We start from the raw sequence: 25,932 nt of genomic DNA, 5'->3' as shown, positions 1-25,932 counted from the left end.
CCCTTAATTTCTCTCTTCCTTAAACCCTACCTCACACTTCCCCATATCTAGTCTATCAGCAAATCACAACAGTTCTATCTTCAAAGCTGTAACTTATTATTCAACTTAATCTCTATATCCACCCTCACCTCAAATTATCATAATTACTCACCTAGATGATTTACAATAGACCCCCAGTAGACCTCTAAGTAGTCTCCTTACTTCCTGCCACTCTTGCCTGCTTACTACAATGCATTCTGGGGGGAGGAGGAGGAGGAGACCAGATTATATTGCTGTTTTGTCTGAAGTCCTTTAATATTTCTCATTGCCCTGGGAATAAATTCAAACCAACCCTACCATGGTTACAGGGCACCATATGAACTAGGTTCTTGTTCACCTTTCCAAACCTCCCTTTCCTCCCTCATTCAGCTCCAGCTTCACTGGCCTCCTTGATGCCCCTATGAAATGTTGAGCCTTTTTCTGCCTCCTGGCCTTACATTTGTTCTTTTTGCAACATTTTATTTGCCATAGATTCATGTGACCAGTTATTTTTCATTTACTGGTGCTGATGTTATTTCTTTAGAGGTGTTCCTTTCCTTTACCCCTGTCACTCCTGGTTAAAACACCTCATTTATGTCCTCGGAAGCACTTACCACGCTATTGGGCTGGCCAAAAAGTCCATATGGTTTTTTCCATAAAATAAAAGACACATGTTTCATTTTCACCAACAACTTTATCTATTTGGATATTTTGAGTATGTTGACTATCTCCCATATGCTTTAAGGTTCATTGATTGTTCTCAATTAATATTTAAATTTGATCCCTATTGATTTCAGCTGGTCTACCTGACCTCGGAGGAATGTCCAGTGAGGAATCTCCAGCATGAAACTTCACAAACCACACTTTACGAGTTTAATCAGTCACTGCACCTTTTCCATACACTGCACAAATCTGTTTTTTTTTTTTTTGCTTTTCAGTTGTTTTTACCTTTCTTGAAATAATAAAGCTTAATATGCTAAAAATGTTGCAAATATTCTTCCATCTTCAATATTAAAATGGCTATACAAAAACTCATCAATTTTGATACATTTTTTTAATGCACGCTGATATGACAGCTGTCACAATACAACCTAACAAAACTGTTTTGAATGAAGTTAAAGACAACTAAGGACTACTAGAGCCAGCTTACAGAAAAAACAAACCAATTTTTTTTGGCCAACCCAATAAAATGATCTCGTTCATTTGGTGGCATGTGCTGTGGCTTTCACAGGCAGAATGTAAATCCCTTGAGGGGAGAAACTGTCTCCTTCACTACTGAAGACAAACCCAGTAAAGTGCCTAGTATGCAGGCACCCCAAAAAGAACTTGTTGGATGGATTATTTCATTCAATAGCTATTGTTAGAACCCCTCCCAAGAGTGTAAGTGCTACACACTTTTGTGACCAAAATAGAACACAGGTTCCTACACTCAGAAAGCTAATACGTTAGTGTGGAATGGGCAATAACCAGGACATAGTAGGTAAAAACATAGTGTTCTGTTTAAAGGTGATAAGTGTTGTATGGAAGATGAGTTCTGCGTGAGAACTTAGGATCTTCTCCAGGTCTCTTCCCTTCGTGTGGTAAAGTGGAAAAGGCATTTGCTTTGCAGACACTTGAAATCCTGGCTTCTAGAGATGAACTATGACTTCCTGAGCAACTCACCTCTTTGAGGCTCAGTTCCTTCTCTGTAAAATAGAATAGTACCCACCTCACAAGACTGGTGTGAGGAATAAATGAATACAGATAAAATAGTATCTCATCCCTTCCCAGCCACCCTCACCCTATTATTCCAAGGGGAGGACTACTTATGGTACTAGTACATTCTCCCTCTCTGTACCCTTAACATGCTTGGGAAAAAATCAGCTCAACTTTCCTGAAAATACTCAACATATCCTTATGGAATAAATATGTGGAAAACAAGTGTATGGGTAATTTAAAAGCACAAAAAGAACCAAAACCACTTTTACTCACAAACAATGATTTTTAAAAGAGAGTAGGACATCCTAACTTCTGTTAAATAATTATTTTCCCTCTTTCTCATTTCTTAAGGTAACCTCATTTTTACATACCCCTATTGATAACTATGGAAGCTTCTGCTGCCCTTTTAATCTTTGTTGTATATCGAAGTAAAACCGCAGAGGTAATTATTTTATAGCAGGATAAAACATTCATTTAACTGGAAACACTAATCTTTATTTTCATCATGCTGAAGTGTGTGGTTACAAACAGTTCCCAAGAAAACACTATATATAATAAGCAAAAAATAAGTTAATACATTGTAAACTTACATACAGCTTCATCAATTAACAGGTTTAAGAACAAACAAGCCACTTTAAGACTTTGGAGCTACATTTAGTAGAAAACTGCAAACACTCAAATCTGATCAACCCCAAGTAAGACACTACAGGACTAGTTAAGACTTCTTCAACCCAAGGACACAAGTACGTGTTTATTTTTGGTTACAGTCCCCTGCTGTGCACAAGACCATTGGAATGCCGGGACATCACACGCTTGAGAACGGCACAGAGCGAAGCAAGGAGCTAACATGCCAGCCTTACAGAAGCTGTCTTGAAAGTGCAAACTGCATTTTCTCTTCCTGAACCACTAGGGAAAGAACGGGTACCTCAGACGACACGGCAGGGTCACAAGCATGCTTTCTACACCTCACGGGTGGGACATTGACTTGAATCAGGTCTCCATGCCTTTGAAGATACCTCGGGTCCTCGACAGTGAACAGGCTTCAACTAAATATAGTGCAAATCAAATACCGAGGAGCAACGTGACAGAACAGAGACCGCCCTAGGTCGACCTGCTGTTTCTCCACCTGGCACCACACCACACGGGACAGATTGGCACACGGGAACAACCACTTCTATCTAGGTTTTGATATGAAAGGCGGTGCGGCGCAGCGAATGCAGGGCCACCACACAGCAGCCCCGGAGCAAGGCTCCGATGTTATAGATGGGATCTGTCCCCCCTCTCTGAGTACTGAATGCCCACAGCACGGTGGGGACCACGGGGGCAGCCACGGCCAGGAGATCCACCAGGAAACTGTGGCTCCAGTACTGCCGCCCGACGGCCCCCCGGGCCAGCGGGATGATGCTGTCCAACCTTTCCTCTGCGGAGCCTGCAAAATCCAGCTCTTGCATGAGGCGGTTTGCACGAGCTTGAGGATCCACCATGGTGTATGGGGTCTCCACGGGAGACAAAAGGATGGCTGAGTTTGGATTCCTTGGGGTTAAATCAACCACTAATGCAGAGAGGGACTCGAGGAAGCTCCCTGTGGAGTCGGCTGTGGACTCCTCGAGGGACGCTGAGCTCGAAGGGTCGGGGTCCTGGAGCTGGAGCACGTACTGAACGAGCTCCGAGACTGCAGGGCTGTAGGGAACCACGTCGGTCTGCACGGCCTGCTCCACTGCAAGGATGCCCTCCTCCGGCCCCCTTGCCAGGGGGAGGCCCTCCAGGACTTTCGCCCCCGCGGGGGAATGGAGAAGCTCCAGGTGGCCAGCCTCGGTGGCAGTGGCTGTCACCAGCTCATCCAACAAATCTGTGCCATCAGCCACGCTCTCACCTGCCAGCAGCTCGCTGTCGGCCCCTTCCTCTGTGACCTGCCCTTCCAGCGACAGCCCCCCTGCCATCTTGCCAAAAGTGGTGCCTCGGGAGAAGCTCTTCTCTGGGGAATCACACGGGAGGTCCAGACAGAGCTCATCCCGCAGGGAACCGCTGTGCGCCATCTCCATGCTCTGAAGGAGGGACTCCAGCTTCTTGTTTTGAATGTTTATATCCACGAAGTATTTCTGAATGCCTTTATCTTTGTCGGCCAGGCTGCTCCTCATGGTTTCGATGACCTGCTTGAGCTGTTTGATCTCTTTCCTGGCTTCCTTAAGGGCCAACTGGGCCTCCACCCTGTGGCACTCTTCTTCAATCCAGTCTTCCCTCATCCGGGCCAGCTGGGACTTCAGCTCCACAATTTCCGTTTCCCTGGAGTGAGAAGAGGAGCAAGGCTGAGAAACAGGTCAACTCGGAGCCAGGTGGCAAGCACTTCTGACACCCGGCCAAGAGCCCACACTCTTCCCGTTGAAACCCAGAGGCTAAATCAGTTTTGACATTTCTTTCTTTCGCAGGTATTAGCCATGAATGCCTCCCCCTACCCCAGTTGTAAAATGGCTCAAGTAATCACAGTAGAATCAGAATAAAAAACACTACTGTTGTGGTTTTTTTTTTAGTGCTTACTACATGTCACACATTGCATTTAGTACTTTACAAGCATTATACTCTATTTAATACTTAATATTTGAAATTTTATTACTAGAACACACTAGAGTCTCTTAGCTTTATTGCCATAGCTTGTCCTTTCATATACCTAGACTTTGGAAGCAAAGTCCATTTCACTTTTAATCACCTATCCAAGAAAGCAGAATTGTTCTGACCATATTCCAGTGATACCTTTTAAAAAATAAATCATATAATGCTACATATTGCAAGGACCTTGTGGAGTATTAATTATTCAATCTCCCCTCAGGTAAGAGGATATTGGACCCATCCTACCCTGAAGAGAATATATTCTATTTTCTTACATCCTTCACAGGACCTATTTCAAGATCTTAGTTGAAAATTTCTTCCTTACATATCATTTCTTCGTATGTGCCCATATTCTCAGTGGTTACAAAGGCCAGGCAGTCAGGATCCTTACATGTAGGAGGAGATGGTGTTGGTATCACCGCTTTAAGTGTAGGTTTGAAGTTTCTGCAGTTTGGCTGCCTGCACACCTCCCTCCTACGGCTGCTCGGACCCTGCCATGGTTCCCTCACACCGTGAACCGAAGATTTCCACCAAGTATGGTCTGACTCACAGCAGCCTTAGCCTGGGTTCACGGCCACCTGGCCAGAGCTCTGCTCCTCCATCCTAACGCGTGCCAGGGAAAACCATCCAGCAGAGAATCTGGGCTGCTCCCAGATGTCAAAGGTCTTTGCTCTCCGAGATAAGATCTCTTAAGCTTGGGGCTGTTTTGTTTTGTTTTGTTTTTACCTTAACACTTGGCCAAGAATAACGAACCTCTTCCTTCGGCACAGAAATAGCTTGCAGGAATCACAGTGCACACAGCCAGCCCCTCTCTCACAGAAAAACAGAGCTTCACAGGGGCTCACTGTGTGTGACCCATTCTGCGGGAAGTGTGGCTTTTCGTCTCAGTGTTCCTGCCATTTAAAAATAGTCAGGCACACACCCAGCTCCTCACGTCCAAGCCGCACACACCCAGAAAATGCAGGCGGTCCCCTCTAACCTGGGGTGGGGGCGGTCCCCTCAACTCCTGAAACAACCAACTCTTTTGAGAGACTGATATATGAAATATGACAAAAAGGAAATAAAATCACATTTCTTCTTTCCTATTTTTCGAGAGGGTGGTTTCATGTTTCATCTCATAGGAAAAAACTGTCCTAAACCACCCGGTGCGAGGCCTGTGGGCTCACCTCTCATGGAGCCGGCGCTCAGACTCCTTCAGCTTGGTCTTCAGGTGCCTCACCGTCACCTCCTTCTGCTGCAGAGGAGTCAAATACTGCTCTGGATTTGGGGGCTTGACACCATGATTCTCACCACAGGACATGTACCTCCCGGACCGCCTGAAAGAGCCCAAGTCACATGTTACTTTTTGCCCATTTCCTTTTGTGTGAAAAGTTAAGGTGCAGAGAATAGCTTGAGAAGAAACAGCAGCCATGTGTTGGGGTCTTAAACCTGTCACATGTGACCTCACTGTGAAAGGGGACAGTAATACACCTGCCAGTCTTAGGATGTTCATGACATGGAGAATCAGGGTGCTGCTTGTGGAGGGTGACAGGGGACAGGGAGGATTCTCTGTGGCTTCCTAAAGATCTCCTACAGAATAGTCCATGGCCTGCCTGTCGGGGCAGAGTGACAGGCTGCTGTATGAAAGGACAATGAGTGGGGCAGGGAGGGAAGGGAGCGAGGTGACCTAACTTTCCACACAATGCGCCCCTAAGATCCTGACTGTTATTAGTTGAATTCAAATTGTTCTGGAATCAGTCCCTGGAGTGAGTGTGCTGATTCAGTGGAAAGTTTCCTTCTTCTGACGGGAATGAGGCTATACCACTCTCACCAGAGTGTGCTTTGTAAGAGAGGTGCCCCATGTTCTAACAAACCCCCCTCCTGCCGCCCCACCACAGCTGGAATCAGGCCCCTCTCAGGCCTGACCAGGAGCTAGGCTTCCCTCCTGTGAGGGCCGACTGACGGAACAGGACACCCAGAGGAAGAGGACTGAAGGAAGACGGCTGGCAGCTTCTTCGCTGACTCTGGACCCAACCCAAGCCACCACACTCGCCCTGCTCCCCCTGCGCCTGCACTCCTTCCAAGATGGTCTGAGCCCAGTTCCCAGTCCCCCAGTCCTCCTGCCAGGGCCCATTTGGATGTGTAGTTCCTTCTTTCTGCCTCCCCACCCCCACCTCCACCCCTAAGGACTAACCCACTCCTTACTTGATCTTCAAATCTCATTTCTACTCTACTTCCTCAGTGAGGCCTCCTCTGACCCCTCCAGACTGCAGACGGACCCCCTGGCCACCTTTTACATGCACATATACCCGCAGAATAATGAGAATGGGAGTTTTTAAAATTTGATTGATTGATTGATGTTAGAGAGAGAGGCAGAGAGAGTGATTTGTTTTTCCACTTATTTATGCACACATTCGTTGTTGATTCTTGTATGTTCCTTGACTGGGGACAAAACCCACGACCTTGGCATATTGGGACAACGCTCTAACCAACAGAGCATCCTGGCCAGGGCATCTTACTGTGTTTTTGTCATTAGATGAGAAAGGTCCTTCTTCTCCTCTGGGCAGTAGGCACAGAGACCACCTCTGTCATTCACTGCTCTGACCCAGCACTTCACACAGCACCTGGCACAACGCGGTACTCAACACAAGGCTGGTGTTTGAATGGACACATGAATGATTCCATTTTTCCTCCCTGTCAGTCACTATTTCGACTACTGGAACTTATAAAGGATTGTGGCTCGTGTTCTTTCTGTAGCAGTCCTTAAACAACTAGCTGAGTGTAGAAAGAGAAGTGTCTTATTGCAGAAGAAGGCAGCGAATCAAGAGTTGCACAACACTTTTTTTAAAGAAAACTTACCACATAGGACAAACTAGGAACCATGAACTGAAAGACCATCAGTACAGACTCACCTCATGATTGGGCTGCAGTCGCTTCCTTTGTAGGAGCCCGAGTTGCTACTACTTGGGGAAGAAGGTGCATAGCTGGGGTGGGTGTTCATGGGACTCAGCTGATTCCTGCACAGCATGGACAGCAGGTCCTTTTCCCGTGGGGACGGTGGGCTGTTGCCGGACTTGTGTGATGAAGTTCCATTACTCCGCCCATGGGGACCTCGACTGGGGAAAAGCATGAGACGATGTTAAACCCCTTGGGGCTACTGGTGCTCAATGTGAATGCTTTACTCCTTAGAGCTAGTTACCACTAAGGGAATCCAACTTATAGTGCGGAAACAGGTGATTTCATCACTAGTGCAAACGGCCCTTATCCCTTCCTTCCCACCTGCCCGATACTTCCTCTCCTTGTGCCGTTGGCACAGGTAATCTCTCCTCTGCTGCCTTTTTCAATGGTTTCTGACCACAAAGCTTGTTTTGGATTAAACCCAGCTGCCCACTAGGAACACAAACCATGTAAATATTGACTTGGTCTAAGTTCATTTTGGAGGCTGTTTTGAAGATGTGGGTTTTGTTCCAGTGCACCTGCTTCAGCTTTAAAATAGTTGCATTTGCTGCAGGTTGGGGTAAGGAAATTGGGGCGGTTCATTTGGAAGATGGGGGAAAAGGGGGTTGCCCATACAGGAGGAGAAAATAGGACAGATAAACATAGCCCACACAAATGCATTGAGTCCATAATTTTAACCACCTACTTTTTCCCTCCCCAATAACTTAGTACAACCTTTATCATTTAACTGCTGAAATGTTGTAACAGCCCCCTCTTCATTCCCTGGTCTCTTGTCTTGCCCCCTCTAGCAAGAGGCTGACCCTGTGGCTGGAGGGGCCTTTCTAAAATGGAATTTAAAGATCACTGCCCTCCCCAAGGCCATCCACTGACTCCCCACTGCCTCCAGAATAAAGGGCAAACTCCTTACCATGCTAACAAGGTCCCCCTGCCCTGTCCCACCCACCCTCTGCCACCTCCACTCCTCCCTCCATTGCAGCCTTCCAAACAACATGGTTTCCTGATGACTCACACTCCCTATCATCTTTATATATACATTAGATTTATTTTATTTATGTTCAGAGAGAAGGGAAGGGATGGAGAAAGAGAGGGAGAGAAACATCAGTGTGTGGTTGTCTCTCATACACCCCCATCTGGGAACCTGGCCTGCAACCCAGGCATGTGCTCTGACTGGGAGTCAAACCAGTGACCTTTTGGTTCACAGGTGGACACTCAATCCACTGAGCCACACCAGCCAGCGCTTTCTTTGTATTTTTAAACTTGTCATTTCCTCTGTCTAGGATACTCCTTCTGCTCCCTACTCTAAGCCTTGGGATACCTCCCACTTTGAAGCTGATGGGAACCTACTCCAAGCATCCTTCTCTGGATTCCTCCTTCCCCAGGCTGGTGTAGGTGCCACTCCTTGGTGATCCCTAATACTCTGTGCAAACCTCCATCCTGAAACTTACCACACTGCATCACAACTACAGACTTGCTTATCTTTCCCGCTGGACCAGGGCATGCCCAGGGCAGGAACAGACTCGTCTTTTATATCCCCCCGCTGCCTGGTACCTGCCAGGTGCTCCTGAATGACTGATCACTGAGTAAACTGGGTTTACGTCCTGGCACTGCCACTTCCTAGGAACTTAGGCAAGTAAGCCACTTAATATATGGAGACCTATAATAACTTATCCTGTCTTCCTCACAGAGTTGAATACCTGTGAGTGCATTCGAGAAGCTGTTAAGGGCAATTCCACTGTAGAGTATTATATTATAGAATAAACTTGTTTGGACCTCCCTGTTCATCTAGTTCCAGGGGAAGCATTTGGAGAATGTTGAAATTACTTAGACAGGATAACCCTTCTGTGTCAGGAAGATGTCTTGATGACATTACAAGAAAACAACAGGGAACAAGATACCTTTCACGGAGCAGCCCTGCTTTCTGACAATCCCCCCCCCCCCCCGCCCCCGCCCCTTGCCATTCTAATTACAGCTGCATCCAGCTGACACGCATCTCAATGAGAAACGTGTGTCAGTGGGAATGTGAGAGCGCATGTGGGCATACTTGGCTCCATAACCGCAATTACTTATTTAAAATCAAATACAATTTCAACCAGCCATCAACTCAGTAAATCACACATAAATCAAACATCACCACATTTGAAAGTTAAAAAGTTCTTTCCTTTTGAAATCATCCAAATGGACTCTGCCTCCATTTCAAGAATAGGGGACACTTTATACAGAACAGATGGTCTGATGGCTTTGTGACAAACCGACTTGAGCAGCCCAGGGGTGGGAGGCGTTGGAGGAGCTGAAAAGAACATGTACTCTGGCTTGGATTTGCTTCTCCACACTGCGCTGCTAAGTCTGGCACCAACTGACCTATTTCTTAATGTGGCTGTGGGAAATTTGGAGGATTAGCCAGTACAAGAGAGAAAGCAAAGGACTGTCCCTAATTTTCACCTGGGGGATTCTATTCCGAGTTAACCTTCACCAAGGACCTTCTGTGACCCCAGCCCTATTCCCGATGCTTCATGAACATTGTTTCTCATAATTCTGACCATCATGCTATCTAGCTGGTAAAATTATTGCCTCCTTTTCCTGTTATGCTGAAGTACTCATTCAGCTGAGTAACTGAAGCTCGGGGGGTAAAAAAGAGAAAAACTGGCCCAAGGACACACAGATGAACTGGGAATGAAATGCAGGCATCTTTTAATTCTACAGAAATGTCTCCTACTTTACACAAATGGAATGTACTGTTTGGGGCTTGTAAACAGGTATGTTAGGTCCTGGCTCTGTATGTGGTTATCACCTGAAGAACTCGCCACTGACTTCTTTAGTGTGGCATGTGCTCTAAGATACAAATGAACTCAATGAGACTTTGTAAGAACTCATTTGCTCTACAGGACAAAGCAAAAACTATTAAGCTGTGAAACATTACTAGAGTACAATCAAATCTTCAAATATATTTTAGGAAATGAATTATTAGACTGTCTGTAATAACTTTTACAAAAGAAACTACATGCTTAAAAATATCTGTTCTGTTCCTTGCATTTAGTTTAGTTCCAAAGCTAACACATATGGGCACAGAGTCATCATGGTTGATAATAAAGTATTTTCTAAGGAGAAGCAGGGATTCCACATTAGTCACAGCTGTGCACAGGCAAACCCAACGCTGCCCTCCCCAGCCCACCCCAAATCCCCTGGTTTGGTGGACAAGGATGAAGTCTGCAGAGAGGAGGCAGAGTTCTGCTGCCCCCGCCCCATTCCCGCAAACATGGAGACAATCAATGGAAAGTGAGAGAAAGGAAGGAGGGAAGAGCAAACTTCCGAAGGGGCCCAGGGGAATTTCTATTCCCCAGCCGCTGCCCTTTACTCCAGGTAACATTCTTACAACACCATCATCACCATCATCATTACCGTGATCATTGTTATGGGCTGAATCGTGTGCTCCCCAAATTCGTAGATTGAAGCCCTAACCATCCCGTACCTAAGAATGTGACCATATTTGAAAACAGTGCTTTCAAAAAGGTAACGGAGTTAAAATGAGGCTGTTAGGGTGGGCTCTAATCCAACTTGACTAGTGTTCTTGAAAGAAGAGCAGATTTGAACACAGAGGAAAGTATTGGTGAAGAAACGAGACAAGACAGCCATCTACAAGCTACAGAGAGAGACCTCAGAGAAGCCAATTCTGCTCACACCTTGGTCTCAGACTAATAGGCCCCAAAATTGTGGGAAAGTAAACTGCTATTGTTTAAGCCACCTAGTCTGTGGTACTTTGTTAGGGTGGCCCCAGCACACTACTACGGTCATCATCACCATAATCACTAGCGTCAGCAGCGGCAGCATGAGCAAAATGCCCTTATTGCCCTATTTTCCAGAAGAGGAAACTGAGCCTTGGGCTCCGGGTGGTGTGCCCCCAATAAACAACGGACACGGAACTCAAGTCCAGCGCTCTTGCCTCTAAATCTCAAGCCTTTTTTTTCTTCTCACTTCCGTCTGCCTCTGACTAGACAGGGTTCTAGTTTAAGAAAGAGACTTCCTCAGAAATATGAGCAGAGTTGGCCTTCTAGAAGGAGAGATCATTTGTAAATCTGTAATGTTTTGTTCTTAAAATCACCTATTAAAAATGTTCTCACCAACTCCACCTGTTCTTCATTTTTCCTACCTCCCTTTACCAAATGTCCCTGTCACCCTTCCTCTCAGGAGCTAATTCTCCACAGAGAAAATCCCCGTATTACAGGAGGAAGGAGCCAATTAGAAAGGACACCGGCTCTTTCAGACTTTAGCATGAACACCAGCCCATCTAGAGGAGCTGTCCTCGATGCTCGGTCCTAGGGAACACGAAGGTTACATGAAATGCCCGAGCTGTCTCATCATGGAAATCTACGTGTGGTCCTCTGTGCCCAGGTCAGATCAAAAGAAAAAAAAAAGTGAGGATAATGGATAGAACATTGCCTATTTCAATTTCCCATCTATTAAGCATACATTTGATTTGCACATAATTATATTTATTTATTTTATATTTAACACATCAATTTTCAATCACTTAGAGAAATCATGAATTCCAGATTTGAATATTTTCTCTAAGTCACTCCGTACTATTGACATTACCTTCGAATTTAATTACAAATACAAATTCCTTTAAAATGCTTAATAAAATTGTCTTTTTCTTCATGGCATTTTTTTCCCCTCTCTTTTCTTTGATACCTTGTACCAGGGGTACGTGTTACTTTCTTGAATGGATTAGGTAAGTGGTATATTCTCAGAGTGAGCCACATCTGATTTATACAAAGAATGTTTATATTCATGTTCTCTGATCCCAGATGCACTTTATTTCCAAAATAGATGGTATTCTAGGGAATAGAATAATTGTGCTTTTTCACTGTGGACTTCACTCTTTTGTTGCAGGTTTGCCTGGCTTCAGCTTTGTTTTTAATAAACTCTACACTGTGGGTCTCAGGTCCCTTTGTAAACATCAGCCAAAGCTTCTGCTTACCCCAGGGGAATGAGAAATGCTTGCTGACTACTGGAAATGCCAGATTTTAGAAATAAAACAGTTTTTATCCAGGAAGGGACCTTAAAAACATCACATAGTCCAACCTCTTTTATACAAATTTGGATGCTGTGGCCCAGGAGAATCAAGTGACTCCCCACAGTCTAAAGACAAATCATCCCCAAGTGTCTTGTGGCTCATCTGTCGCTTTGCTCAGGTCTCTGCTCTGAGCTGATCCCTGGCAGAGGTCTCCTGGAACCAGCCCGTCTAAAATACACCACACACCCCATTACTCTCTTAGAGCTGTTCCCTGCACGTTTTAAAAATTGTTGTATCATTTATGTGCTTATTGTCTTTCCCTGCTAGAATGAGAATAGTTTCCATGGAGTTTTGTTTACTGCCATCTCTCCAGAACCTGTCTCACAGTAGACACTCAACAACTACTTGTCGAATAAGCCTCTGATGGTAGCAGAGAATCCTGTCCCGTGGAATGTGAACAGAGGCTCCTATTTCCCCTGTCTTCTCTCCCCCAAACCAAACAGCATCCACGGTGACCCTGGTTGATGCTTTCTATGCTCCAAGCACTGACCTCACACTTTACCTGTATTAACCAATTAATCCTAATAGTAAACCCTACAAGGTGGGTATGACTATAGCCCTATTTTTTGATAATTACTAGAATAATTTTTATTTATTTTAAAAATTATATTTTATTGATTGTGTATTACAGTTGTCTCAATTTTTTCCCCTTTGTCCCCCTCCACCCAGCACCCCCCAGTCCCTCAGGCAATCCCCCCACCATTGTTCATGTCCATGGGTCATGAGTGTAAGTTCTTTGGCTACTCCATTTCCTCTACTGTAATTTACATCCCCATAGCTATTCTGTAACTACCATTTGTACTTCTTAATCCACTCACCTCTTCACCCATTCCTTCACACCCCCCTGCAACCTGGCAACCATCGAAATGCTCTCTGTATTCATGATTCTGTCTCTGCTCTTCTTGTTTGTTTAGTTTGTTTTTTAGATTCAGTTGTTGATAGGTATGTATTTATTGCTGTTGTTCAGAGTTTTGATCTTCTATTTTACAGATGAGATAACTGAGGCACAGAGAAGTTAAGCAACTTGCTCAGGGCTACACAGCCTGTAGGTGAAGCTGGCATTCCAACCAAGGCAGCCTGGCTCCACAGCCCACACACTTAGCTCTTTTGCTCTGTTGTCTCTTTCAGTGGTGGCCACCCATGCCTCTGAACTTGGTACTTCCTTCACCCCTTCCCCAAGTGAATGCTGGCATGCCCAGAGGGCCACTTATGATTCTTTCACAAAGATTAAAAAAGAGAAAAAAAGGAAGCTCAGGTAGCGGAAAGAAAGGGTGAAGTCAAGAGTCTTCACAGCTAAAAGACAACAGAGACAGGGGAGGTGGGGTGGGAAGTGGGAGACCAGCTTAATACCCAGGGGAATACACAGGTGAGTGTGGAAGAGAAAGTAGAGTGGACACAGAGCCGGGGCTGCGTGAGAAATAACATAGGCCATGCCACGTGACCACAGGAGGCCTGATAGAGAAGAACACTGATGTCAAATCACCAAAAAACAAACAAAAATCACTCACTGGATAATAATAAAATACGAATGGGCAGTAACGTGGGTGGCTCTATAGAAGCATCGAGTGCAGGGGTAAAGCACCTAAATAATTAGAGAGCAAGAGACAGCGCCTACTTGCGTGAGGAAGAGGACCTCTTGCTTCCTGCAGCAGACATGTGGACCTCGGGAGCGGAAATGCTGCCAGTGCTGCTGGAGGAGCTGAAATCGGCTTCACTACCTGGAAAACAACAGGGGAGACAGAAGGTGAGGGGAAGGAAACTGAGAACAAGCTGGCCGGTTCCCTGCCCCACCCTGAGGTCCCTGGCTCCCTGCCTTTGCACTCTAACTCAGCAAATGGCAAGATTCCAGAGTTCCCAGTCTCTCTCTGGTTTCCCCGAAGCAGGCAAGAGAAGGAGCAAACGCAAGGACATCATTTCCTAAACACAGCTTAGAGGCACAGGAAGGCTGGTCTTCCAGCAGACGGTATACCAACAATGACCCACGTGGCAGGGGAAATACACAGCCCTCCCTGTGAGTCACACACTCCCTCAACAACAACACACTCAGTACCAAACTTGGAGCAAAATGAAAAGCATGCTTGTCAATCTCAGAGTAGTTTTTTTCAAGAGAGTTTCTCTTTGGGCTTCTGTAGTCAAATAGCCAGGCTTGCATTTGGCATCTGGGCCTGGAGACAATCACCCAATGAGAAGCAGTCGGGAAGAAAGCCTGGGCTCCAGGTAACTGCCTGGGCTGACACTATCTGCTTATTGACTTTCTCTGATTGACTGCAGCTGTGGGTTTCCTATAAAGAACAGAGCCTCAAGGAAAAGCAGCAATGAACAATTCCAAATGGTATGAAAAAAGTTCACAATGATGGAACCTCTGAATTATAGTCAAGTTTGAAATCGTAGGGTTTTGAGGGGGGCGGTGGAGAGAGCATTCATTAGTTTACAAAGATCACATTACAGTCTTGAGCACAGACTAGCGTTTGGTATGTAATTAGAAACATGTTGTGTGGTAGAAGAATTAATATGAATTCAGTTCCAACAAAAAACAGCATGTAGTTGTGAAATTATAATGGAACTAATCCATGGACTGCCTAGGGAAATGAAGGCAAGGGGGAGAGAGAGGCAGGAGAGAACAAGTGGGAAGAAGAAAGAGGATTAAACATAAAAAGATGAAATTCCACATGCTTTCAGAAAACAGATCTAGGTGTGCAATGTAGTTGGCCTCGCCTCTCAGCTCCTCCAGCACAATTCCTGACTCTCCGCTCTAGGACCTACAGCCAGCTCACATTTCTGAGTTGAGGAAAATAGGAGTGATTTAAATCCCTTGAGTTTCCAACAAGCAGTGAGCAATGATTATCATAAAAACTATTTGTTGAGTGGCTAGTAGGGCCCAGGACCTGTATGAAATGCTTTCTATTCTTCATATTTTCGGCAGCTTTGTAAGGCAGGCATTAATCTCGCTGTTCTACAATTGAGACCATAGCCGATTTACCCAAGGCTTGTGAGTGACAAACCCTGCCCAGGACAAAATCCCTGTGGTATTTCTAGGAGCCGTGCTGCGTTCTTAGGAAGCCAGTGGGAAAAGAGGGCCATGGGAGGGCTCTAGAATAAGCTACGTACCACCATCTTGCTAACTGGCAAGGTGAACACAAGTGCAAGATGGCCAGACTGGCCCACTGGGGAACAGGTCCTGTCACTGATGGATTGCATTAGTTTTGCTAAAGGGGAAGGTAAACAACAGCAAGGCAGAGACAGAAATCCCTCCCTGGCTTCCAGGACCTCTCAGAAGTTCAGCCTCTTCTGGGAAAGAAATGAAGAATGACCCCTAAGCACATATGACAGGAATGAATTTCACCTCCCAACAGAATTCTGGGAGGATTAGGGTGGCAATTTATCAGGACAGAATGGGCTATTCCTTCTAGATTCCAGAGACTTTGTCTAATGATATAATGAACTCTAATGATACAAAGAAGCTCCCTGGATTTAATTAGTTGCCTCTGAGAAATGCTCTGGCTAAACTGTATTTACGATCTCAAGGATCCATGATTGGTAATGGTATCTAGGCCTGACAGCCTCATTTAACCAGGCTTGTCTGCTAGTAAATTATCAAATCATAAACTTGGTTATTAAATCATAAACTTGGATGCTTTTCAAAAATAGATACTGAGGCTGCAGCTACCAGGTTTAAGATATTATTTCCACCCTGGCTGGGCAGCTCAGTTGGTCAGAGCGTTGCCCCAATAAGCCAAGGTTGTGGATTCAGGCTCCAGTCAGGGCACATGAAGAATCGACCAATGAATGCCTAAGCAAGTGGAACAGCAAATCGATGTTTCTCTCTTTCAAATCAATCAATAAAAGTGTTTAAAAAGATATTTCCTAATATAGAATTATTACTCTTAAATGCCCAATTTTCATTCCTTAAAAGATACACAATAGCCGTCAATCATAATTTAACTGTCTGTATAAAAATGGAAATTCTTAAAGAGGAATAGTTGCTGAGAATCCACTGTTCCCACACGATGTCTTTGATCTGTGGTAATTATGGTCTGTAACTGAAGGGACAACTTTGTTCTACACTTTATTGCTACCGGAACTAAGTATATTGATTCTTACATATTTTCAGGGCCTAGGATCACTGTGTTCCTGTACTTTTCGAATTTATCTTCTGCACATCTGAAAGAGATTAGAAGACTCATTCAGGATACCCAGGAGGTGCATTCGGGACTATTTGAATAGTATGACAGTAAAAAATATATATGCCACTTCTCAACTATTTCAGTTTTATGATTTGAAAAAATATAAACATTTTCCAGTTTGGCTGATTCAGTGTAAAGTCAATGCACTCTATTAAGGGATACACAGAAAAGTCAGTTTTATTACATCATCTGATCTACATCATCTCCCCAGTTACTAAGCAAGTTAACTAAGAGGGAGGCTGGGGACCTGAAAACCCCCGTTTATCTATCAGCTGACAACAAAGACACAAGGAAGGAGAGGCGCTCTTTATTCACTTCCTTTAAACAGTGAATGCAACGAGGTTGGTGCTGTGGGTGCTGCAGTTCAATGCTCTTTGGGGCTACTGACATCACACAAAGAGAGTACCTAGCCTAAAGATACAGGCCCTGAGTCAGACAGCCGGGTTCAAATCCCACCTCTAGTGCTTATTAGATAGAGCACACTAGGCATGTTACTGCACCTCTCTGTGCCTCAGTTTCTTAATTGTGAAGGGGTTAAAAAGACAACCTTTATTATACTATATAGTTCCTGTATAGATAATGTAGAAAATAGCAACAGTCCAGAAGGAAAAGTGTAGTCTATTAATTTCATCACCAAAAAAAAAAACTATAGTTAACCTTTGAATATATACAACTATTCAGACTTCCTACTTAATACATTATCATGTAGCCTAATTGTTTTTCTTTTAATATGTGAAAATCTTTAGAGCATACTGCATTTTGTTTCATTAAATCAATGGATATGAAGGCTATTTCCAATTTTCCTACTATTAGTAACAGACACTATGTACAAGAAACGATCCCAAGCATGCTCTACATATTAAACCATGACAGAACGGCCCCTATGAGGTAGGGACAACTATCAGTCCCCTTTACAGGTAAGGCACAGAAGCTGAGTGACACCAACAAGGGGACACAGCTACTGAGCAGTGGAGCCAATATTGGAACCCAGGCCTTCTGCCCCAGGGCCGATGTTCTTCAACACAGGCTGAGTGTTCAATGGGTACCCTTGGGCATACAAATTTATATCCTTGCCTGCTTATTTCTTTAGAACAAATCCTGAAAAGTAGAATTTTGAAGACAAAGGATAGGCTCAATTTAAACACTTCTCATATTTCAATATTATTAAGTATTAAACACTTGTAATATGTTAATGTTTAGCGGTTGCCCCATTTGTCTATATGTAGACACCCAACTGGGCATCTCTGATGTCACAGGGACTTGACAATACTTGGATGTCGAAGAGTCATGCTTGAAAAGATGAAGGGAACTTAAAACATGCATATCCAACTCATCCTCATCAATACTGTCTTTGCTCCTTATTAGTACAGTCTTTGATCAGCTGCTGTGGTTGGTGGAGCAGGGTTCCAGGACTGAGCAGGCAGGATGAACTTGACCTTTAAGATACTGTGTGGTGCCAGGCATTTCCTACCATCAGCTATGCTCACCGGCCTCCAGAAATTCTGGTGGTTTTTCATTTGGTAGTCTTGCTGGATTCTATTGAGAGGTGTTACTTTATTCATAACGCTGATACTAAGCATTCTCTGCCTGTGATGGAAAGTCCAGGAAATACAGAAGGAAAAATGGAAACAAAAAGACTATGTGCAAAAACCGATGGCTTATTTTTTTAAAAAAAACACTGACTGAGATGTGGTCTCTCAGGACATTATTAATTTTGCCTGCTTTCAGGATACTGTGGAGTCCTCATACATCAGTTCACCAAGGACCTCTGAGAACAGACCGATCCTGACATCTAGGCGCTGAATTAAGCCATTCTAACCAGAGATTGATGCAACCCCAAACCCTCCCTTATCCTTAGGGTGTCACCACAAAGCTATCAAATTAATTCAGGTTGGCCACCTATATCCCCACCTCAAACAGAGGCAGCAAATTAAAAAAGAAAAAAAAAACCCAAAGCCAGTTCCTCATCCCTTCATCCTCTCAAGCCTGGTCCCCACACGCAGACACACAGATCTTTTATTTAAAGGGCTCTAGGGAGCAGAGATGAGCCATTTTCACCAAAGCCAAGCAGAGCTATTAGGGAGCAGCTGGGGCAGTTGACAAATGTAATTATACAGGACACTGTAAAAGAAGCTACTCTATAGAGTGGATTCAGAACTGACTCTTAGCTGCAAAGCTTGGTGGGGGACCAGGCAAGGAATCCAAAAAAAAAAAAAAATGCTTCACAGACAAAGCAGGACTTTTGTTTTAGATTTTGCACACTATTCTTTGAACCTGCTTAGGTTGTTTATCTCATAAAGGGAATATTTGATCAAAAGGCTAATCAACTGATTAAAAAAATATAGAGAGCTCTTCTTATATTTCAAAAGAAGTCTTCCTGAAAATTGTAAATATCACTTCCATTTATATCATAATTTCTGAAAAGACTTATCTTCACTCTGATTGATGTGCAAGAAATGGAGCGGCCATAAACATAACTTTCCCCCCCTTTCCCTCTCTCTAAAATTAAATAAATAAAGTCTTAACAAATAAAATCTAGAGTTGCCCCTGGGTTAGAACCCTGCCTCCAGAGAGCCCCAGGGAAAATGCACACAGATTTACAGCAGCTCCGTCCCAGCAGGGGCCCGTCCCTGAAGCCAAGTAGTTCTGAAGGTCTGAGAAAGGGAGGGAGGGAGTGTGGGAGGAGGCCCAAGAGGGCCAACGGGGTGAAAGACAGCTCCACCTAGTTCACTCCTTTATCTTGAACTAGCTCAGCCACCTGTCCTGGCAGAGACACAGGTAAGCCACCTGCCGACAAAGAAAACAGATGAATGAAGTGATAAAGAGGTTGTAAAGGGATTGCAAGAAAGGTGGAGGAAGTGAAAATTTCTGATCAGGGCAAAAGTTTATGAATTTCCCACAGGGACCCAGGATACATTTAGTCTTCTCTGTGTCACCCCCAGGGGAAATTAGGACAGTGCATTGGCCAATCTTAGTAGAGCACAAAGCAGGAGAATGGGTGCTGTTTGGTTTTGTGAATCGATCACCCAACGTCCCAGGGCCTGCTCTCTTCATTAGTTATAAATAAATATGTGGCCCTGTCAGTTTACCAGAGATAGCCAAGAGGAGAACGCTAGAGATCAATCAGTTCAACCAGAGGCCCATCCTATGCCTCTAACGATCTCCAGTGCCCCTGTCATGCACTACCCAGCATCACCAGAAGGAGGCGCCAACCTGAAAACTGACACACCCACAAAGTCAACCTAAAGAAGGTGCTGTAATGCCCGACTCTACCTCTCACTGGTTATTGTGCTATTGGCCAAGTGTTTTTAACCTCTCCAAGCCTTAGTTTCCTAATTTATGTATTAGACATGTACATACACATATGTGTATGTTTTTAAAGGTTAATTTATTGTTTATTCAACAAGAATTTATTGAGCACCTGCCACATGCTTGACATGCTCATGAACATGAATCTTATAATTAATATTAATAATGCAATGATTCTTAAACCTTACTGTGCATAGGATCAGCTGGGAAGTTGAGTAACAGTGCAGATTCCCTGGCAACTCTCACAGGAGTTCCAGTTCAGAAAGTCTGGGGGAAACTTGGGAATCTGAACTTTTAATAATCTTTAATAATTGTGAGGAGGCGTGCTCCAAAGATCAGAGCACCTGGCATCTCTCTCCAGGTCCAGTCAAGTACAAGGGCTTTCCTCTGTGGGAAGTGGAAGGTGAGTGAGCAGAAGCTAAGGCACAGAGGCAACCACGAAAAAGAGTGAATTTACGGGCAAAGCACGCAGGAGCAGAGAGTTTCGTTATAGAGTGACCTGTCTCCTCACCGCTTGTCAGGGACGTTTACCTGGGCCAAATGCATTTTCAGAGGATTGGAAGGGAAATGGGGACACAGAGGAGGCACAGGTTGTTCAAAACTGGGCAGTTCCAGCCACACTCGTGTGCAAAAACGTTGGTTTGTAAAGCGTACAGGAGACTTAGCAGTTGACCCATGATTTGAAAGTCCTCCCAATCCTGTTTGAAAGAGGAGGAGCCCTTGGTTTAGAGTTGGGGGTCTCAACCACCATTTGGTAGAAAGAAACCCCTCATGACCAGCCTGCTCTCCATCTGGGTTATCCCAGCATCCCTAACTTGCTGCCTTTGGTGTGGTCGATGTGTCCATGGCTGACGTGCTGCATGGCCCCAAAGGGACCTGCATCATTGCCCACATTGAGTCAGCATCAGGCACAATCCCTTCGGCAGGTTAGCTAGAAGGCAGCCTGTCCCCTGCTGCCCTTCACTGAGCAAGTCTGGGAAGGGTTCCATCCACAGTGTCCATGAACTTCATGCACATCAATTATTTTAGGGCCCTGGTAATAACAAAAACAAAAACACCCTGAAGGATTTTTCAGACTCTCACATGTTTTATTTCTTGTCAAACATACTGTACTAAACTGAATTTCTGCCCCTTTAAAAAGCTAGCTGGAGAGCCTACTGCTTCTATTTAAAGAGAAGTGTTTATCCAGTGTTTACCATAATGAGGTGCCTGCCCTCATTTTGTCTGGCAAGAAGACCTAAATCAGGGGAAAGCAGCAGTCAGGGTGCAGTGGTGGGTTGGAAGCAGGGGTGTCACTGTGACGGCATTAATAGCAGGAAGGAGGTGATGGGGGTGGGAGAGGGAAATGGAGCCTGAGATGCCACCAACACCTAGAAGTCAGGGCAGGGCTAGGATCCGTCTGTGACTTTAAGTGGAGATCATAAGGGAGAAGGAAAGGATGGGTCTCTTGGGAAGTCACCTCATTTTCCTTGTTTCTCAGTGACGTGATGCCGTCGGCAAGCAGTTGAGACCACAAATGGAACAAAACGCCCACTCGTGGGGAAAAAGATGACATAATTTACAATGCTGCAGAGACATGCGGTAAGGGCTCTAAAACGACGTTTCTAAAACTCTCTCTTCTGTCCCTGAGTGCAGCTCTTTACATGGACGCTAAGGCCTAACAGCCTAGACCGCCGCTCCTCATCCCTGTCACCTCCGGGTGACAGCCGCCAGGGCACAGCAGACAGATCTGCTGTCCACACACAGGCTTCCCCCCACCCTTGGCAGCAGCTCCAGGTGTCACGGTCCACAATCTACACTCAAGGGGGTCCACAGCTGCTCACTCCCGTGGCTTTCTCAGCAGCGCTGACCTTCACCTTCACTCCATTTAACAGTCTGCCAGCACAGTTCCATCACTGGACCTTGTCAGCCCTCAGCCACCCTTCACTTCTCATATCTGACATCCTTTCACCACCCACCACAAAAACTGGAACGCTGACACCGCCTTACGTCTGTCTGCCTCGTCCTGTTCACCATTTCCTTGCCTTCATTTTCACAAAGAATGATCACGTGGGTATGTGTTCTTAGGAAGTGGATTTGTTTTCTCCTTTTTTTTTTTAAAAAAATAACAGGTTATTGTGACATGCATAAAATCTTTGGGGGCAATTGTCACTCAAAATAATATTGTGAAAATTCTCTGCATAACTGCAGTGCATTCAGTTGACTGCTACATAATATTCCATTTGTATGACCTGTACCACAATTTATTTCTCCGTTCTCCTGATGGCGAGAAAATGAGTCGGGTTCACTTCACTTGCTCATCCAGCTAGATTTTCCATTCTGGTAAACATCTATTTACATTTCCAGAGGCACAAGTCTCCTTAATAACAGAATTACAGAGTAAGCCTACTTTACGCGATGTGTTCTGTGGGCAAAAAGAAGTGCACTGTGGGTCCGTACAGCCCTTTCCCTCTCACTGTGATGGGCAATCGGTGTTAAAGGCAGAACCAGCATCTCTGCGTTAACCTGTCTCAATTTTCAGATCCAACACGCCTATGGTGACCTTTGGTCCTAGGGCTGGTATGACCCTGAGTAGCCCTAAAAGATCAGGAATTACCTGATGTCCTTCGAGTTTGGCTTGAGTCACTCCAAGGCCTTTCCCCCTTGGCCTTGGCAATGAGACCAGCTGACCCAGAGTTACCAAATCATGCTGGGGGAGGGGGGAACCCTGTCCTAGGGTGGGGAGGAGAGAGAACAGGTGGCTGCCTCCTTGTGAGTATGTGCCAGTGCTTAATGCAGCCCAGAACTTGGTTAAGTACCTGGTTCTAAGGTCAAACTCTGCACCTCAGTCACGAGTAAGGGGAATGCCTGAGTTTTAAAACAGGCCCCACTGTTTCAGAGAAGGGGACACGACTGTGTACAAGTCTCTGTATTAGAGAGAAACTGACCTGCTTTAGAAATGTGAAAGCCCAAGTCATTATTTCTGCCTTTTGATTTGCATCTAAGCATCTAGGCGTCAGCTCTGATGTCTGTTGCTTCAGAACATCCTGTGAACTTAAATAAGTAGGTCTGTGGAGCAGGTCAGGCAATTGCAGGGTAGATTTTAAACCATCCGCTGCTCCGAAACTCGCCAGGCATCTTCTCTTTCCTCTAAAACAGTCATTCGTGAAGTGTGGCCCCAAACGAGCAGCAGCTGTCTCACCTGGGAACTCCTTAGAAATTCAGGTTCTCAGACCCCACCTGGACCTGCAGAGTCAGCAACTCAGAGGCCGGGGTGCGGCTCAGGCATCTGGGTTTTAACAAACCTTCAGGTATCTAAGGGTGGAGAGCCTCTGACTGAGACCCCTCGTCAAGCAGCGTCCGGAACAGCTGCCTCTGGGAAACGAAGCCACAGACTTGACTGTGACTTCAAATACAGCTGCCCACCAGCACGCACATTTGGGGAATCACTGCTACATGTTCCACATTCAAAATCATTCCGCTTCTTCATGTACTTGGCACAATGCTGAGGGTCACTAACCATGCTGCCTCTAACTGGCAATCCATATTTAACAGCTGTGGTTGAAAAGCAAATTCTTGCAATGGAGAGTTCCGAGTTCAAATATCCGATTTTTCCTTTAATGACAGTGTGACTGATTCAAGCTACCGCTTCACTTCTTCAGCCTCAGTTTCCTGTCTCTAAAAAGACACCAAAAGAGTGCCTGCCTCACAGGATCACTGGAAGGATTAAATGACACGATGGGGCTGGTGTAAGGCCGCAATAAAAATGCACCATCATTACTGGCCTGCTTTCCCATGTGTTTGGTATGTCTTGGTAAACACCAAGTTTCTCCAGGAATTCTTGCATGTGGGCACCACAAAATGTCTAAATGTATGCGTGTGTGTTTTGTTTTTTTTTTTGAATACTGTGACTTAAGTGTTTATTACATGACTAAACTCTAATTGAAGTAATAAATTTAATTACAGGACATCTGGCTTCTCTCCGTACTGGTGAGAATGGCCTATTATATGCACACACTTTCAACATGTTTTACATGTGTTCTCACTGAATCCTCACATCAAATGTAGGAGAGAGGTACAATTTTATTCCCATTCTACAGATGAGAGAAGGCGAGAACAGGTCCCTTGCTCAAGGTCACACAGCTCGTGAATAGTGCAGGTGGGATTTGAAGGGCCGGCGTTTAGGCTTCAGAACTATCACACCAATGAATGTATCCAAATATGCCTTAAATAGCAATAACACACACCTACGGGAACTTCAGCTGTTGGGAATTTTTTGGTTTCCCCCATGAGTGTATGCTTTGGCAGAGCTGTCGCTGAAACCCTTGAAAATTCATTTACAGTCTGCAGCAGAGGTCTTAACAAGATTATCACCACTCAGCTCTACTGGGCATCATCACTGACCAGAAAGCAAGTAATTAATGAACACGGGCCACACCAGCAAAGGGACACTCTTTTTTTTTTCATGGATGCCTGAGGCTGAGCCATTTGCCTATTTTCAACAGAGATAATAAGATTGAGTCTCCACTCTAAGTGAAAAGTTAACATATTGTGAATACACCTAGAAGTATTGCTATTTTAAAGCACCTAGCAGAAAGGGCTTTTCATGGCGTTGTCTGAGGGCCAGACAACAGTGTCGCCTGAACTATTTGCTGAAATACAGATTCCCGGCTCCTGCCCCAGATCTGCTGACTGAAATTCCTCGAGTCATTACCAGGAGCCACATTTTTTACAAATTGCTCAGGGCATCTTTCATGCACACTGAAGATGGAGAACCACTATAATAAATAGTTTTGGTTTTCAATATTTAACTATAAATCGCAGCCACCTGCTCAAATCTGTCCAGGAACTCCATGATCGGGCTGCTCCTTCCCATCCTGAACGCTCCGCCCCAGGCCACAGTCACCCCTCCCCTGACCCCAACCCCCTGAATTATGAAATGGCCACTGGCTCTGTCCCAGCTGCTCCGTGTGGCTCTGAGCGCTCCCTCTTCCACTCTGCTGCAGAGCAAAAATCTCATTAGGTGATTCGCCTGTGGACACCTTTTAACAGTGGTCCGTGTCCTTAAGATAAAGCCCAAACTCCACAGTAACATTTACAAGCCCTTTACAATCTCTTCTGCCGCCCCCGCGGCGCCCCAGCCCAGAGAACCGTCCCGCTTCCTGAAGTCCGCGCATTGCTCTCTAGACGCCCAGTTTCACGCCCGCCATTCCCTCCACCTGGATTATTGTCCTGTCTGTCTGGGCCAAGCTAGCTGCTACCTGTCCTTCAGGTCACAGGTTAGCCTGCACCTTTAGTTCCTTCCGGGAGGGAACGAGGTGCCCCTCCTAGGCGCTCTCACTCACCCACAATTTAACAAGCACTTATTACATTGCGCTGCAATGCCCCAGCGCACTGTCAGCTCCTTCAGGGCCATTGTATCTCGTGTCTAATGCAGCATTTAGCTCACACACAGTACGTGCTGTCACCTTAAAAGATTTCAAAGCATTAAAGGCCCCTCCACTCTTGGCATTCAGCAATGGTTCCCGGAGAGGCTCTCTACGGACGTGCTTCCCTCTGTCTCTCCCTTTAGGTTGGGTTGACAGATTGCGGTTGTTGACAATCAGGATAAATATTCCCTCCACTCCCACCTCCATCCCATATGCCCAAATTTCTTACAATTCATTTTCAGACTAAAACTTAACATGCCAAAACCTGGAAAGACCTCTGTCTCGTTTATCACTGTATTCCTGAAGCCAAGCACAGTGCCTGGCACACTGTGAACTTAGAAGGATATTTATTGAATGAGAAAAGAAAGGGTACTCAAAGCAATTACAGATATGCTTGTGGAAAGAGCACCACTAATTTTTGAGAAGTCACGAAGGAAGGAGGTAGCAGGTTGGAGGTTGACAAAAAAGTACAGGTACTCAAAGAAGAGAAAACGATAAATTCTGAAGATCACAAAGTGCTAACTTGGGTGTTCTCGTCCCGTGAAATTGTAGGAAAGGTCCCTTAATAGGGCAAGGAAGCGCAGCAAGAGTTCACTGATGGCCAGATAAGAAAACCAGTTCACTTCCTTTTCTGACAGAGTTAGGCTTGTGGCTGCCACATGCCTGGCACGAGTGGAATTCAGCGGGCACTCCATCAAAATAC

General features: G+C 45.1%; 1 protein-coding gene across 10 annotated transcripts in view; it reads right to left on the bottom strand.

Moving 5' to 3' along the window:
* Positions 1-2,161: 2,161 nt before the first annotated feature.
* Positions 2,162-25,932, bottom strand: part of SYBU (syntabulin) — a 69,013-nt gene continuing 45,242 nt past the window's right edge. For all 10 annotated transcript variants that reach the window (XM_071222215.1, XM_045181496.3, XM_024572137.4 and 7 more), the window contains 4 exons: positions 13,944-14,046; positions 7,212-7,415; positions 5,487-5,636; positions 2,162-3,999 (listed from right to left, as the gene is read on the bottom strand). In XM_071222215.1, the coding sequence (XP_071078316.1) occupies positions 2,895-3,999; positions 5,487-5,636; positions 7,212-7,415; positions 13,944-14,046 (1,562 nt within the window). In that variant the 3' untranslated portion in view covers positions 2,162-2,894. The remainder of the gene's footprint in view (positions 4,000-5,486; positions 5,637-7,211; positions 7,416-13,943; positions 14,047-25,932) is intronic.

This window comes from Desmodus rotundus, chromosome 8, assembly GCF_022682495.2.
Source record: "Desmodus rotundus isolate HL8 chromosome 8, HLdesRot8A.1, whole genome shotgun sequence".
Lineage (NCBI taxonomy): Eukaryota > Metazoa > Chordata > Mammalia > Chiroptera > Phyllostomidae > Desmodus > Desmodus rotundus.
The sequence above is the reverse complement of the archived record's forward strand: the minus strand, read 5'-3'. Positions and strand labels throughout refer to the sequence as shown.